Source organism: Talpa europaea, assembly GCF_964194135.1.
Source record: "Talpa europaea genome assembly, chromosome: 8".
NCBI lineage: Eukaryota > Metazoa > Chordata > Mammalia > Eulipotyphla > Talpidae > Talpa > Talpa europaea.
This window is the reverse complement of record NC_140075.1, coordinates 7,046,116-7,059,588: the sequence shown is the minus strand read 5'-3', so window position 1 is coordinate 7,059,588 and position 13,473 is coordinate 7,046,116. Positions and strand designations below refer to the sequence as shown.

Sequence of the window (13,473 nt, the reverse complement as noted above, 5' to 3'; positions counted from 1 at the left end):
GATTCTGCTCTGGTTGAATCTCATAGACGACCGACAGCCCCTCCCTGTGGCCCCAGCCCCGCTGCTCCCCCTCCGTGTGCAGATTTGTTCAGGCCCGTGTGTGAGTGTGGACGTCTGGACACGGGGCAGCCCTGCCTTCTCTCCTTCTCCCCCCAATCTCATCCTCTCCTCCCTCTGTGGGGATGACAGGGGAGCATGTCCTGGTGACTGTAAGATTTTTAGGAGAATGTAGTAGTATATAATTACTGTAAGATATAAGAGAAACAATTCCAGCTAATTTAATGAAAACAAGAAAAAATAAATTCAAAAAATGTTGTAGCCTAGGGAAAAAGCTTTTTCAGTGGTCTGGAATCCATATTTATATTGACAAAATTAGATTTTACATAGCTCTGGTGTTGTGTGGAATTAAAATAAAAACAAGATCACATCCATAATAGATTTCCACAGGTGTATCTGCTTTAGTGTGAAGGAACTAGCAATATCAACATGACAGATCAGAGAACACTGCTACCCTCCCCACCCACAAAGTCGGCACTCTCTGACCAACAGAAAGTAGGAAAAAAGAAAGAAAGAAAATAAAATGAAGAAACTACAGATCAAGGGGGACACTGCGTAGAAAAGAACTATTTCAGGCACGACACCCCCTGAATGGGAACTGTGGAGAACCGTGCAGGAATATCCAGGAAGTGAGCAAACAGCTCCAGGTGCCATTAGAGGAAGACAAGGACTCCTCGAGGGACCTGCAAATAGTCCAAGGACAGCTGGTAAGCTTGTGCAGAAAAAATGACGCACACTGGAAAAGCACAAGTGTATCGGGCCTCCCCTGGCGGCACAGATGGTTGAGTGCAGCACTGTGGAGCTGAACGCAGCCTCTGCAGCGTGGGTTTGATCCTGGCCGGCAGGTGAGGGTCCCACATGGCATGCAGTCCTCTCCTGTCACGCCCGCTGCTCCCCTCAGCTGTGTATTTTGTCAGTCTGCATGTTCTGCTCCCCACTCTGTCTCTGGTGAATCCTCTCACCCTCCTATGCATCTGGCCTTTACCCTGGTTCTTGTATAAATAAATAAATAAATCTTTAAAAAAATATATATATATATGTATCGCAACTGTGCAGGTCCCTGCACCCACAACCTAGATTTGTGGGGAGATGCAACAGAGCTGTCACTAAAGTGAATGTCCCTCACTGAGTAGTCAGAAACCAGGTGCCCAGACACAGGAGCGGGGTGCAAAACACAGGAAATTTGATGAGAGAACCTGTCCCCATTCTCATTAGTGTGGTGTTGAGTATCTGCTCTTTCATTTTCATTGTCAGTTCCTATGTCCACATCTTCTCTGCTATCAGGAAGATACCATCCACAGAAGGGAAGGACAGAGTCTACTCCATCTGCGTTCCCTACCTGCTGGTTGGGGTGCTGTTTCTCTACACTGGATGCTTTGCTTATCTGAAGCTGACCTCAGAGACCCCGTCCATGTCTAACCTGGTCATTTCTATGTTCTACACGGTGGTGCCCCCCACCATTAATCCCGTCATATACAGTCTGAGGAACCAAGTCTTGAAGACGACTGTGGGGAGACTGATGAAGGGGAGACTCACCAAAATGTAATAGAGAAGATGACTTCATGACTCCATTATGAGAGACTTATTTTAAATTTTTACATAATACTGGTCTTTATGTTTTTCTAAGTTCATATAATTTCATTGTAGAATTTAAAAAAATATGCTTATTTTTAAATTACTTTTATGATGAATTCATACAGTCTGCTGCTCATATACTCTGTTAACAATGATTGTTCCTCTTTTTAACACTTAGGTGCACTGTGAGATTCTGTGTGTACTAGAGGGAACTTCCAAACATTCTTTGCTGGTCTCCATTTCTGTGCTCCCGGTAGAGAGGGGCGATGGTTGGGTTTCATCTCAGGGGTGAGCAGAAGTTCTCTCACTGGGCAGCCCCTCTAGTCTCTAAGGCGGCTTCCCCTTTTATGTCATGGCATTCTCAGTCACATGGTCAGGGATGTCAGGGAGAACAGAAGCCCCTTAACTTGGTGAGTGGGGCCTTCACAGCATAAATAAGGCCTTTGGTCCAAGTTGGGATCTGAGTAGTCACAACCTTATGTGGACAAAGACCCACACATGTGACGTGGTGGAGTCACTCCTGGAAGCTATGGTGTGGTTGGGTACTGCCGGCATTTACCATAAACACACTCAGTGCATGGTGGACACCAGAAATAAGAAAGTTAAGTTCATGTACACTGTAATTACTAAAAAAATTACAAAATGCACTGTGTGGGAATTTTTGAGAAGCAATAAGAGAACTTAGCAAGTTATGATGCTCTAAACAAATTAATAGCTAGTAGCCAACCTCATATCTAATATTCCCACACGTTACAGGAGTGTTGTCCCCATTTATTTCATCACTAGAGTGGGCGGGATGACAGCACAATGGCCTGGCCGGGCAGGTTATCAAGAGGAATCGTACCTAGAATGTCTGCATTTTTTACAAACATGTTGAAATGAGAAAAACTCATCACATTGATGTACAATAAAATAATATTATCATTCAGTGTACACATAAATGCAATAAATAATTTGAAGGAGATTTCAATTTGGGAAGCGAAATGCCCCCATGATTGTCACTTGCTGTCTGGCCTCAGGTCCTCTCCGCTGACTGCATCCACCTTTGCTTTCCCGTCTGTGATGTCCCACATTTGAAAAATTCACACCAAAATATTTCATGATGAAAATGTAGTTCCAACTGGATGACAGACATTTAAGTAATTCTCATAGAGTTCACCTTGTGAGGCCGCTAGTCAGGCCTACCTGGCCTCCAGCCCAGGTGAGACCCATGTGGGCACAAAGTAAATAAGGAGGCAGCCAGGAATGGTTAGAAAATGCCAACATGTCCACCTTTGAAAGTCTGGGATGACAACTTCATACTCTCCTTTAAGTGACAGGCAATTTTAACTTTTCTGCCAATAAATGACTTTCTTCATATTAATTCTTGGTACTCTTATGCTTTACAGGTATAAAGTTTTGGGATACAATAAGAATCCAATATATGTATTGAAGTAAGAACCTGACTCAGAGAATTATGAACATTCACTGGGAGTATTCAAGTCATTGTATAGCATGATTAAAATATATAAGTGAACAAAACATTAAATACCTCAAGTTTGTTTGAATTTAGACATTTAAAATTGTTGGACAACATGTTATTATACATTGAGAACTCTAGAGACTCTGAAAAAAAAACACAAATTAAATTAAAATATGAAGAAGAGAAGTTGAGAAAGCAATCCTATATGTAATCACAAAATTAAGTACCTAGGAGTAAACCTAAAGATGGAAAATTATAAGACATTCTTAAATAGGAAATGCCCCCAAAAATGGAAAGATAACCCCTCCTCATGGACTGAAGAATCAACATTACAAAATATCCATCAGACCCAAAGAAATTTACACATTCAATGCAATCCAAATGAACATTTCAATGGTATTCTTCACAGATATGAAACAAATATTATTTAAAAGAATATATAGAACCACAAAAGAACAGAACCTAAAATGATCCTGACAAAAATGAGGAAGAATGGAGGCAGCATATTCCAGACTCAAATCTATACAATAAAGCTTTAATAGTAAAGGCAGCATGGCACTGGGACAAAAGCAGACACAGACCCCTGGAATATAACGAGGGCCCAGGAACCCACCCTCATCAGGAGGGTTCAGTGACCCTATGACAGAGGAGCCAGAGCAGACCCTGGAGCGGGGAAAGTGGGGAGATGATGCTGGGAGAAGCAGACAGACACACACAGCAGAGTGAAGCAGGTCCTGCTCCAACCCCTACAGAAGAGTAAACTCAAGCAGATAAACGCCTGTTTCCATATGTGACAGCACCATCGTCATGCAGCAAACCTAAGGATATGACACCATGTGCAGAGACCCTAATATTCTACTCCATTTTTTTAAGGGTAAAAGCAAATTATCCCAACAAAAGGACAATTCTAATGTAAGTGCAGGGACTGGGGCTGGGGTGGAAAAGAACCACAGGATACACAATTTCAGAGACCAGTAAAGTTTCTCTTCCCACAGGGCTGGTGACCCCTGTGGTCACTCACATCTGCTGGACATCCATTGTCTTTCCACACCAATGCCCCCCACTAGGTGCCCTCCTGCCTCTCTCCATGTCCCTTCCCTCCCGCCTCAGGCCTTTCCACATCCGCCCTCACGCCCATACCCAGGGCCTCTCCGTGAAGGGCACATGGGGGGTGACGGGCGACAGTCCAGCTGTCTAGACAGGGATTCAGGGCACTCTTATGAATGATAGTTCCCACAACGGTGGACCCAACAGGTGGGGAATGGAACCTGGACATGAGGATTTGTCTATTCACTTCCATAGAGGCATGAGCCAGACACAAAATCACATCTACACACCGAGTGTGATAATTACTCACTGAGACGCACTGCAGAACGCTCCAATTAACACAGTCAAGTAAACACACTCTTTCCCTCAGGAGGAAGGTCCCTGAGGGCTGGAATCTGGACCGTGTCCAACACGCGGACACTAGCTCCAGAGCTCAAATCGCCCAGCCCTGATGCCCTGCTCTGTCCATGAGTTGGCACAGGATGGGATGGAACATCCTGTGAGTGCTCAGAAGTTCCCCACAAGCCCTGACCATGGAGTGAGAGGCCAGGACGCCCTCTGTCTGCACCATGGGGACAACCTCAGGACAGAGACTCGACACAGGAACTAGATCTTTTCCCCAAGACTGCAGGTATCTGCCCCAGCCATTTGCAGGGTTGAATACACTCACACTTGAAAGTTTTCAAATTCCAGCTTAATTCTAGACTTGAGAATGTGCCTAGGTAAACTATTCATTTTCTAAATCATGACAACTAATGCTGAAGGTGCCCACATTGCTCAATGTCCTACTGCCGTGACAGCGTGGGTGATACTCAATGAGCGAAAACATTCTTATTTTAATTTAGGATGGTCAACAGAATTGACTTAATACATTGATTATATTAAAAGAATTTGATTTATGGGAGATGTGACGATTAATGTTAATACCTAGGATTTTAGCATCAGCACACTCAGAGTGTTTTAAATACTAAACAAAAACACAACAATTAACGAAATTAGAGTGTAATGAAGAAATGCTAAAGAAAATTAAAAAAAATACTTATTGTTAAATTCAGAATGTTAAGCATTTCTGTCCTAAACATCATGACAGCAAGAGTCAAGCAGATACTCAGTAACATTTACAGCAACATATTGACTACTTAATGGCTCTGACACGAAAGTGAGGCTGGCAGGGACATGTGACTGTTTATGGACTTGAACTTGGGATATTCCCCAACTCCATACTCAGGGATTTTTCGTAATATTGTAAAATAAAGTCACAATATTTAAACAGGGCCTGGAGGAGATAGATGTCAAATGATATTTTATCATTTTAAATTTGTATATAAATCGCTCAACAGATGTCAACATTATTAACAACTAAGTACCCTAATATATTTCCTTGTTTGTATTAAATTTCGAGATTTATTCCCAACAATGTATTCAATTATTTTATATTACCATATTGTCCTAAAAATCCTGCCTCCCCAGGGAATGCCCCTCTGTCACCCCACAGAGGGGGAGAGAGAATGAGCTTGGGGAGGGGGAAGAGAGCGGGCAGGGCAGCCCTGTGTCCAGACGTCCCCACTCATGCACGGGACTGGGGGGAGGAACAAATCCGCACACGGGGGACCCGGGGCCGTGGGACCAGCATGGACAGCCACACTCACAGATGTGCATGAGTCTGAGGGGGACAGATGGGCAAGGAGGGACCCAGAGTGGACAAGCCCATCCTGCAGGAGGGACGTGTGGGTGTGACCCAGGAGGACACTCTGTGGGAAACGTGGTCTCTGGGTCCTAAGATGTGGAGAGTCTGGGGCAGGGAGCTGAGACGAGGGGACGGAGCTAGAGGCAGCAGTGAGGACACTGGGGCAGGAATCTGACAGAGGAGGCGTCAGAACACGCCACCCGGGGACGCCGAGTCCAGATCATTCAGTACTAGGACAGTGTCGTGTCCTGGGGGCAGGAAATCAGGGACCCGCACACCCCATCTCCCTGCACACCCGTCACTGTGGGGCCTCCCCAGACAAAGGCTGTGCTGGAGGAGCAGGGACAGGCTCTCCAGGGTGGGGAGGGGCTGGGCATGGTCACTTGTCCTCTGGGTCTGTGCCCTGGACAACCTCTGGAAGGTGTGCTGGGCGGAGACGCCGGGGCCTGGGCAGGAGGGGGAGCTGTGGACCTGGGGCAGTCGGGAGGGACAGTCAGTCGGGATTGTTGAGAGGTTTGAGATTGTAATTCTTAAAGTGATATAGGGTCAATTGAAATCTTCAAGCCTTCACCAATTTTCAGGACATGTTTGGACAGTGTGATAATGTCACCTCATAGGAGATGGAAATGAAAGTTTGAACACAGCAGCACACAAAGGTGATGGTACTAGACTCCGTGGGACGAAGAAGGAGTGATTACCGGCTAAATAGATTGAATCATTATCCTATGCTGATAATGCACTTATGTTCAATATTGGAAGATTTGACAAAGTTTTCTTCCTCTTTATTTTGTTATACACATGACGGCTACAAGGGGGATGAATCTCTCGGTCATGCCAGAATTTGTGCTCCTGGCGTTCCCGACCCAGGGGACCATGGGCTTCTTGCACCCGCTGCTCTTCTCCCTGGTCTACCTGTGCGCCCTGCTGGGGAACGGGCTCATCGTCCTCATCACCACCCTGGACCGGCACCTCTACACTCCCATGTACTTCTTCCTGAGGGGTCTGTCCCTCACGGACCTCTGCCTCATCTCCGCCACGGTCCCCAAGTCCATTGCCAACTCTCTGAGGCACAGCAGCTCCATCTCCTTCCTGGGCTGTGTCGTCCAGGTCTTTATGATGATTATTTCAGTAGTTACAGAGCTTCACCTGCTCACGGTGATGAGCCTTGACCGCTATGCTGCCATCTGCCACCCCCTGCACTATGACGTCCTCATGAGCAGGGACAGGTGTGTGCAGCTGACAGCTGTGTCCTGGCTGGGTGGGGGTCTCTATGCTGTGATGCACACAGCTGGAACCTTCTCCTTGTCCTACTGTGGGTCCAACATGGTCCCCCAGTTCTTCTGTGACATCCCCCAGTTATTGGCTATTTCCTGCTCTGGAAATTTAATGAGCGAACTTGTCCCCATTCTCATTAGTGCGGTCTGGGGTATGTGCTGTTTTATTTTCATCGTCATTTCCTATGTGCACATCTTCTCTGCTGTCAGGAAGATCCCATCCACAGAAGGGAAGGCAAAAGTCTACTCCACCTGCCTTCCCCACCTGCTGGTTGTGGTGCTGTTTTTGATTACTGGATGCTTTGCTTATCTGAAGCCGACCTCAGTGACTCTGTCCATGTCTGACCTGGTCATTTCTATGTTCTACACGGTGGTGCCCCCCACCTTTAATCCCTTGATCTACAGTCTGAGGAACCAGGCCTTGAAATTGGCTGTGGGGAGACTGATGAAGGGCCAGTACACCAGCATTTGAGGTATAATTTTTTCATTAACTAATTACCCAATCTACATTTAAGCGCCCCTCAGTTATTTACATTTTCCCACTAACTGTTACCAGTCAGCATGTTAAAGTAAAATAAAACTTTTCATTACAGGTTTCCTTTTCAAATTTTAACATTGTTCTAGTCTTCAAATCTCTATTTCCTAAACCAATGCAGCCATTTCCAAAACACCTATCCATGTGACATACATGATATGAATTCTCTCTTTACATGTTACAGCTGGGGGCCTCCCCGGTGGCGCAGTGGTTGAGCGCTGGGTTGCGAAGCTGCCCACAGGCTCTGCGGCACAGGTTTGATCCCTGGCTGCTCCCCGGCCATGGAAGGAGGGTCCCACATGTTGGGCAGAACTCTCCTGCTGCCCGCTGCTCCCCTCAGCAGTGTACTTCGGTCCTTCTGTCTGCTTTGCTCCCCGCTCTGGCTCTGGTGAATTTTCTCACCCTCCCGCACTTCTGATTGTACCCAGTGCATGTATAAACAAAACAAGCAAACAAATAAATAAATAAGTAAAACATTGCTCCATTAAATAAATAAATAAATAGATAGATAGATAAATAAATAAATAATAAAAAATAAATAAATGTTACAGCTGGTATGTAAAAGCATGTTCTAGAACTCACACATCCCCAACATTTTCATGAAATCCAGCAGTGGTAAGGGGTCTGTCCCCGGGAGCACACTGTCACAGGCCCCCAGTCCTGGGGCTCGGTTCCCACAACTTGTGTGTGTCTCCCCTGAGGCCCATCCCTGTGGAGGGAGGGAGGCAGCTGGTGGCCCCACTCCCCCAATTCCTGATGGGGCAACTTCCTCTGAGAGACATTCATGTTTCTGCTCAAAGGTCAAGTAGATATTACACTTGACATGAATCTCCAGAGACGGATGGAATTTTGTGAAAGAATCTGAATCTGTGATTGAACCTGAAATTGATGTTCATTTACACGGTGTCTGATCTGCTACAGCACCTTCAGGGTGTAGTTTTTTAATGCAAATTATTTTTGAAGAACTATGTTTCACCTTTAAATTTTAATATTTTAGACATTCATTGTTTTTTTTTTTTTTTTTTTATGGGTTCCTTTAGTTTTATAGGTTGTTTGTGGATATCCTGCACCAGGTCTTCTACACTTTCTGGTACATCAGGGATTATGTCACTTTCTATATCATGTAAAGTGAAGCACAGCAATATCTGTAAATTTTATTCCCTGGCAGCTTCTGTGCTGTAAACGCCGGGGCCTCACGTCTGTTCACCCACCCTGAGAACATGAGCTGGGGGGAGGCTCCTCTCTCACGCGTCCTCTCTGTAGCAGGACACGGTGTCTCCAAACATGCCTGACGGATCATAACAGACTCAGTCAGACAATATTTCTCTTATGAAATGTGTTTTTTTTTTAACATTCTTTAAAATGCATGTTAACTGCCAGACCTTGTCCATCGAGATTTCAGAATAAAATCTGTGTGGGGAAGTCCCCCAAGTTGCTCATCCTTCCATGAAAGACCCTGATGGCAGGTGTCTCACCCCTGGGCCTCCATCACTCTCGGGCCACGGCCTTTACACACTTTCTGCCTCGGCTTTGAGCGAAGCCTCTAGACTCTGTTGAGAAGAGGATTTGACCCCATGAGTGGGGCGATGGGGGTTCATGTTAATAATTGCCATTTGTCACGTCTTTGATGTCTTGTTTTGGGGTTCCATTTCTGCCCCTCTGTGTGTGGTGTCCCCCTCACACTCTATGGAACACCCATGTGAACACCCTTCTGCCTCCACAATTCAAGGACAGGGAAACTCAAGGGTAATAAACAGGTGGCCCCACCACACTAGAGCGCTCCTGGGCCTCAGAAACCACTGTGAGCACAGGCCCTGCATGGGGTTAAACCATGTGCACCCCACACCCCTAAAAAGGGCGAGTGTCCATCCACACACATGTGTCCCCACCACAACAGGGAGCAGCACCCCAGTCGAGACACGGGCCAAGGCTTAGGCGGACAGTTTCTAAGGAGGATGCCCGGTGCCTGCAGAGTTGTGGGCAGATGGATTCAGGCTCCAGACCCTGCTCCGAGTTCGCTGGCGTGTCCTGACCCCCGCAAGGATGTGTTTGTTCACGTCCCCAGATGGGCTCATCCTGCAGGGCCAGTGGAGTCCAGGGCATGATCATGTCATTATTCAGCATTAACGTCTAATAAGCTGGGTGGACTCTGTCCTGCTGCTTCCTGGGACCTCTGAGAGTTGCCGATGATGACTCTTCAGCTCCTCACACTCAATCCACACTTTCCATCACGTCAGCGTGTGCTGGACACCAGGGTCCACATGGTGGACAGACTCAAGTCTGAGTCCAGAGAGATTAAATGTGGGGAATGTGCTCCTGGGCTGAGGAGCTTTTCTCAGCTGGGGTGAGCAGGAAGGACTAACCATTCTCTTCATTGGCTGAGGAGTTTCAACCAGAAGAGTTTAAGTGAGGAAGCGAGATGCCCCACAACTGCCCCTACCACGCAGGCAGAGCAGGGGAAAGGCAGAGTTGTCTCCCGGGTGGTGCGGGGTCCAGAGCATTAGGGTTCCCAGAGGCAGGATCCCCCAGGTGTGGTCATGTGTTGACCATGAGGACGAGGGGGGGGTCATGAGGGAGCACTGGTGGGTGGACGGGGCCACAGTGTCTGTCCCCCTAAAGGTGCCCTTGGGGATCCCTGGAGTTGGGAGAAGCGCCAGGAGCCATCATGTCTGCGGCCATGGCCGGACATTGCTGGGCAGTGCGGGTCCCTCACCCCGGCCTCGGCCAGCCCCGGGCCCTGAGCAGAAGCCACAGGACATCTCCCCGCCCCGTACTGCCCTCGGGACCGTGTCAGCCTCACAGAGCCCTTTGGGCGCAAATATCTACATTTCAGTCAAAGACGAACGCGCATCTGGTATATTCCGGGACTTGTCATGTGTGTCCTCCCGTTCCACTGGCACCCCCAGCCCGCATGTGAGGGGGTCACTTCCCATCAGGGGAGGAAATGGACTTGAGTCAATTTGTATCCATCCTGTGACTGCCTAACGGTCCGTGAAACTACCCTGGGTGCGGCCAGCTCTGCGCTGACCACCTCCGGTTGGCTCCCATGCCAGAGAGTGATTCCCGCTGGTCACTGTCTGGAGGAGGCTCCTCGCATGCAGGTTCCTCAGTGTCCCCTGAGCCTTGTCCTCCCCGCCATGGCTGGCCACAGATCCCCTCCGGCCCCCAGGGGACCCCAGCCCTGCTATGTCCACCCTGTGTGCATGCGGACCTGTATTGTCCACGTGAAAGCGATGTCCAGGCGACGTCAGCAGCAGTCAGACTCTCAGGCACTGGATTGGCCAGCAGGTTCGACAGGACAGGGATCTTGTTGTGGCACCAACAACTCATACACATCATCTCCCTGCACATCCGTCCCTGTGGGGTCTCCCCAGACTAGGGCTGTGCTGGAGGAGCAGGGACAGGCTCTTCAGGGTGGGGAGGGGCTGGGCATGGCCACGTGTCCTCTGGGGCTGTGCCCTGGACAACCTCTGGGATGTGTGCTGGCCGAGACGCTGGTGCCTGGGCAGGAGAAGGGAGCCCAGTGGCTGGGGTTGTCAGCTGGTTGTCAGCTGAGTTTGTTGACAGATAAGAGATTTCCTGTTTTTCAAATTTTGTAGGGGAGAGTTGAAATTTTTCAGTTTTCACCAATTTTCAGGACTTATTTAGAAAATGTAATAATGGCACATTCACATGATTGGAAATATATGGGCTGAAAAATGAAGTCTATCCACATGATGATTTTTGACTCAATAGGAGGTAGAAGGAGTAATTAGGTAGAAAATAGATTGATTTATTACCAATATGATAACCCCTATATTCCACATTGGAAGATTTTTACATTTTCTTCCCTTCACCTTTCTCAATACAGATGACAGCTCCAGGGGTAACCAATCTCATGGCCATGACAGAATTTGTCCTCTTGGCTTTCCCCACCCAGAGGACCATGGGCTTCTTGCACCCGCTGCTCTTCTCCCTGGTCTACCTCTGCGCCCTTCTGGGAAACGGGCTCATCGTCTTCATCACCACCCTGGACAGGCACCTCCACACCCCCATGTACTTCTTCCTGAGGAGTCTGTCACTCACAGAACTCTGCCTCATCTTAGCCACGGTCCCCAAGTCCATTGCCATCTCTCTGAAGCACAACAGCTCCATCTCCTTCTAGGGGTGTGTCGTCCAGGTCTTCATGATGGTTATTTCAGCAGGTGCAGAGCTGACCCTGCTCACGGTGATGAGCCTTGACCGCTATGCTGCCATCTGCCACTCCTTGCACTACGAGGTCATCATGATCAGGGACAGGTGTGTGCAACTGATAGCTGTGTCCTGGCTGGGTGGGGGTCTCTTTGCTGTGATCCTCACAGCTGGAACCTTCTCTTTGTCCTACTGTTGGTTCAACCTGTTCCACCAGTTCTTCTGTGACATCCCCCAGTTAGTGGCTATTTCTTGCTCAGAAAATGTAATGAGCAAATTTGTCTCCATTCTCATTAGTGTGGTGTTGACTATCTGCTATTTCATTTTCATCATCATTTCCTATGTCCACATCTTCTCTGCTGTCAGGAAGATCCCATCCACAGAAGGGAAGGCAAAAGCCTACTCCACCTGCCTTCCCCACCTGCTGGTTGTGGTGCTTGATCTCTTCACTGGATGCTTTGCTTACCTAAAGCCAATCTCAGGGACCCGTCCATGTCTGACCTGGTCATTTCTATGTTCTACACGGTGGTGTCCCCCACCTTTAATCCCCTCATATACAGTCTGAGGAACCAAGCCATGAAGTCAGCTGTAGGGAGACTATAAATGGCCATTACTCCAAGATGTAAGATATCACAAATCTACAATTATATCCCCTCATTAATTCAGCTTTTCCCACCAGTTCTTACATGTCATCATTTATAAGCATCAATTTCTTGTTTTAGGATTATTCCCTTGTCACAAATTCATATTCTCATAATCCTCACTAGACTCCTGTTTCCTAAATTGCTGCAATCCTTCCCCCAATACCTCCCTGGGTGATGTTCATAAACTGAATCCAGCTCATGGTTAAAAACTTGTATTTGGTGTAGAAAGAATGTTATAGAACTCACATTCACCAACATTTACATAATGTGAGCAGTGGTAAAAGGGTCTGTCCTCAAGACCACATGGCCAGGGGACCCCAGTCCTGGGGCTCGGTTCCCACACCCTGCGTGTGTCTCTACTGAGGGCCTTGTCCTCGTTGATGGCAGGGGAGACAGAGAGTGAGGCCCCCCAACCCTCACGATTCCTCACAGGGCATCTTCCTCTAGGAGAAGTCCCTGTTCCTGCTCAATGGACAAGTGGAAACCATACTTGACTCTGCCAGAGGTGGAAGGATGAATGCTTCCTTGGTTAGTAGGAATCTATGAGTGAACCCTGGAATGGATGCAATGTTAATTTACATGTTGCCTGTTTGTATGCCAAGGTGACTGCACCCCCTCGATGTGATGTTTTCAAAAGTAAAGTTACATGAATTATCTTTGAAGAACTATGTTTCTACTTAAAAGTTTATAACTTGTAACTTGTCATTGTGATGATTTTTAGGTTCCCTTACTTTTCCAGATTGTATCTTGATCCTCTATCAGGTCTTCTCAACCTTCTTGTAGATTACACTTAAGTTCACTTTTCTTCCACTTGGAAACTGTGTTTTTTATGATGTAAAACATTATGCAAACTAAAGCTTGGTGATATTTGCATTTTTTAAAAATAATTCCACATGTCTGCACTGCAGTCACAGAGGTTCTCTTTCTGTTTCCCTAACAGTGAGAACCTGAGCTGGGGGTGACGTTGTTCCACTCTGGGAGCAGGTCACTGTCCTGACCAATGAGCACATTTTGTCCATGAA

The 13,473-nt window shown here is 47.3% G+C and overlaps 1 protein-coding gene across 1 annotated transcript; it reads left to right on the top strand.

Moving 5' to 3' along the window:
• Positions 1–6,644: 6,644 nt before the first annotated feature.
• LOC311176188 (olfactory receptor 14A16-like) lies at positions 6,645–7,574 on the top strand (the record flags this gene model as incomplete). The annotated part of the gene is made up of 1 exon (XM_084241491.1): positions 6,645–7,574. The coding sequence occupies one exon, from the start codon at positions 6,645–6,647 to the stop codon at positions 7,572–7,574; it is 930 nt and encodes a 309-aa protein (XP_084097617.1).
• Between the last annotated feature and the right edge of the window lie 5,899 nt (positions 7,575–13,473).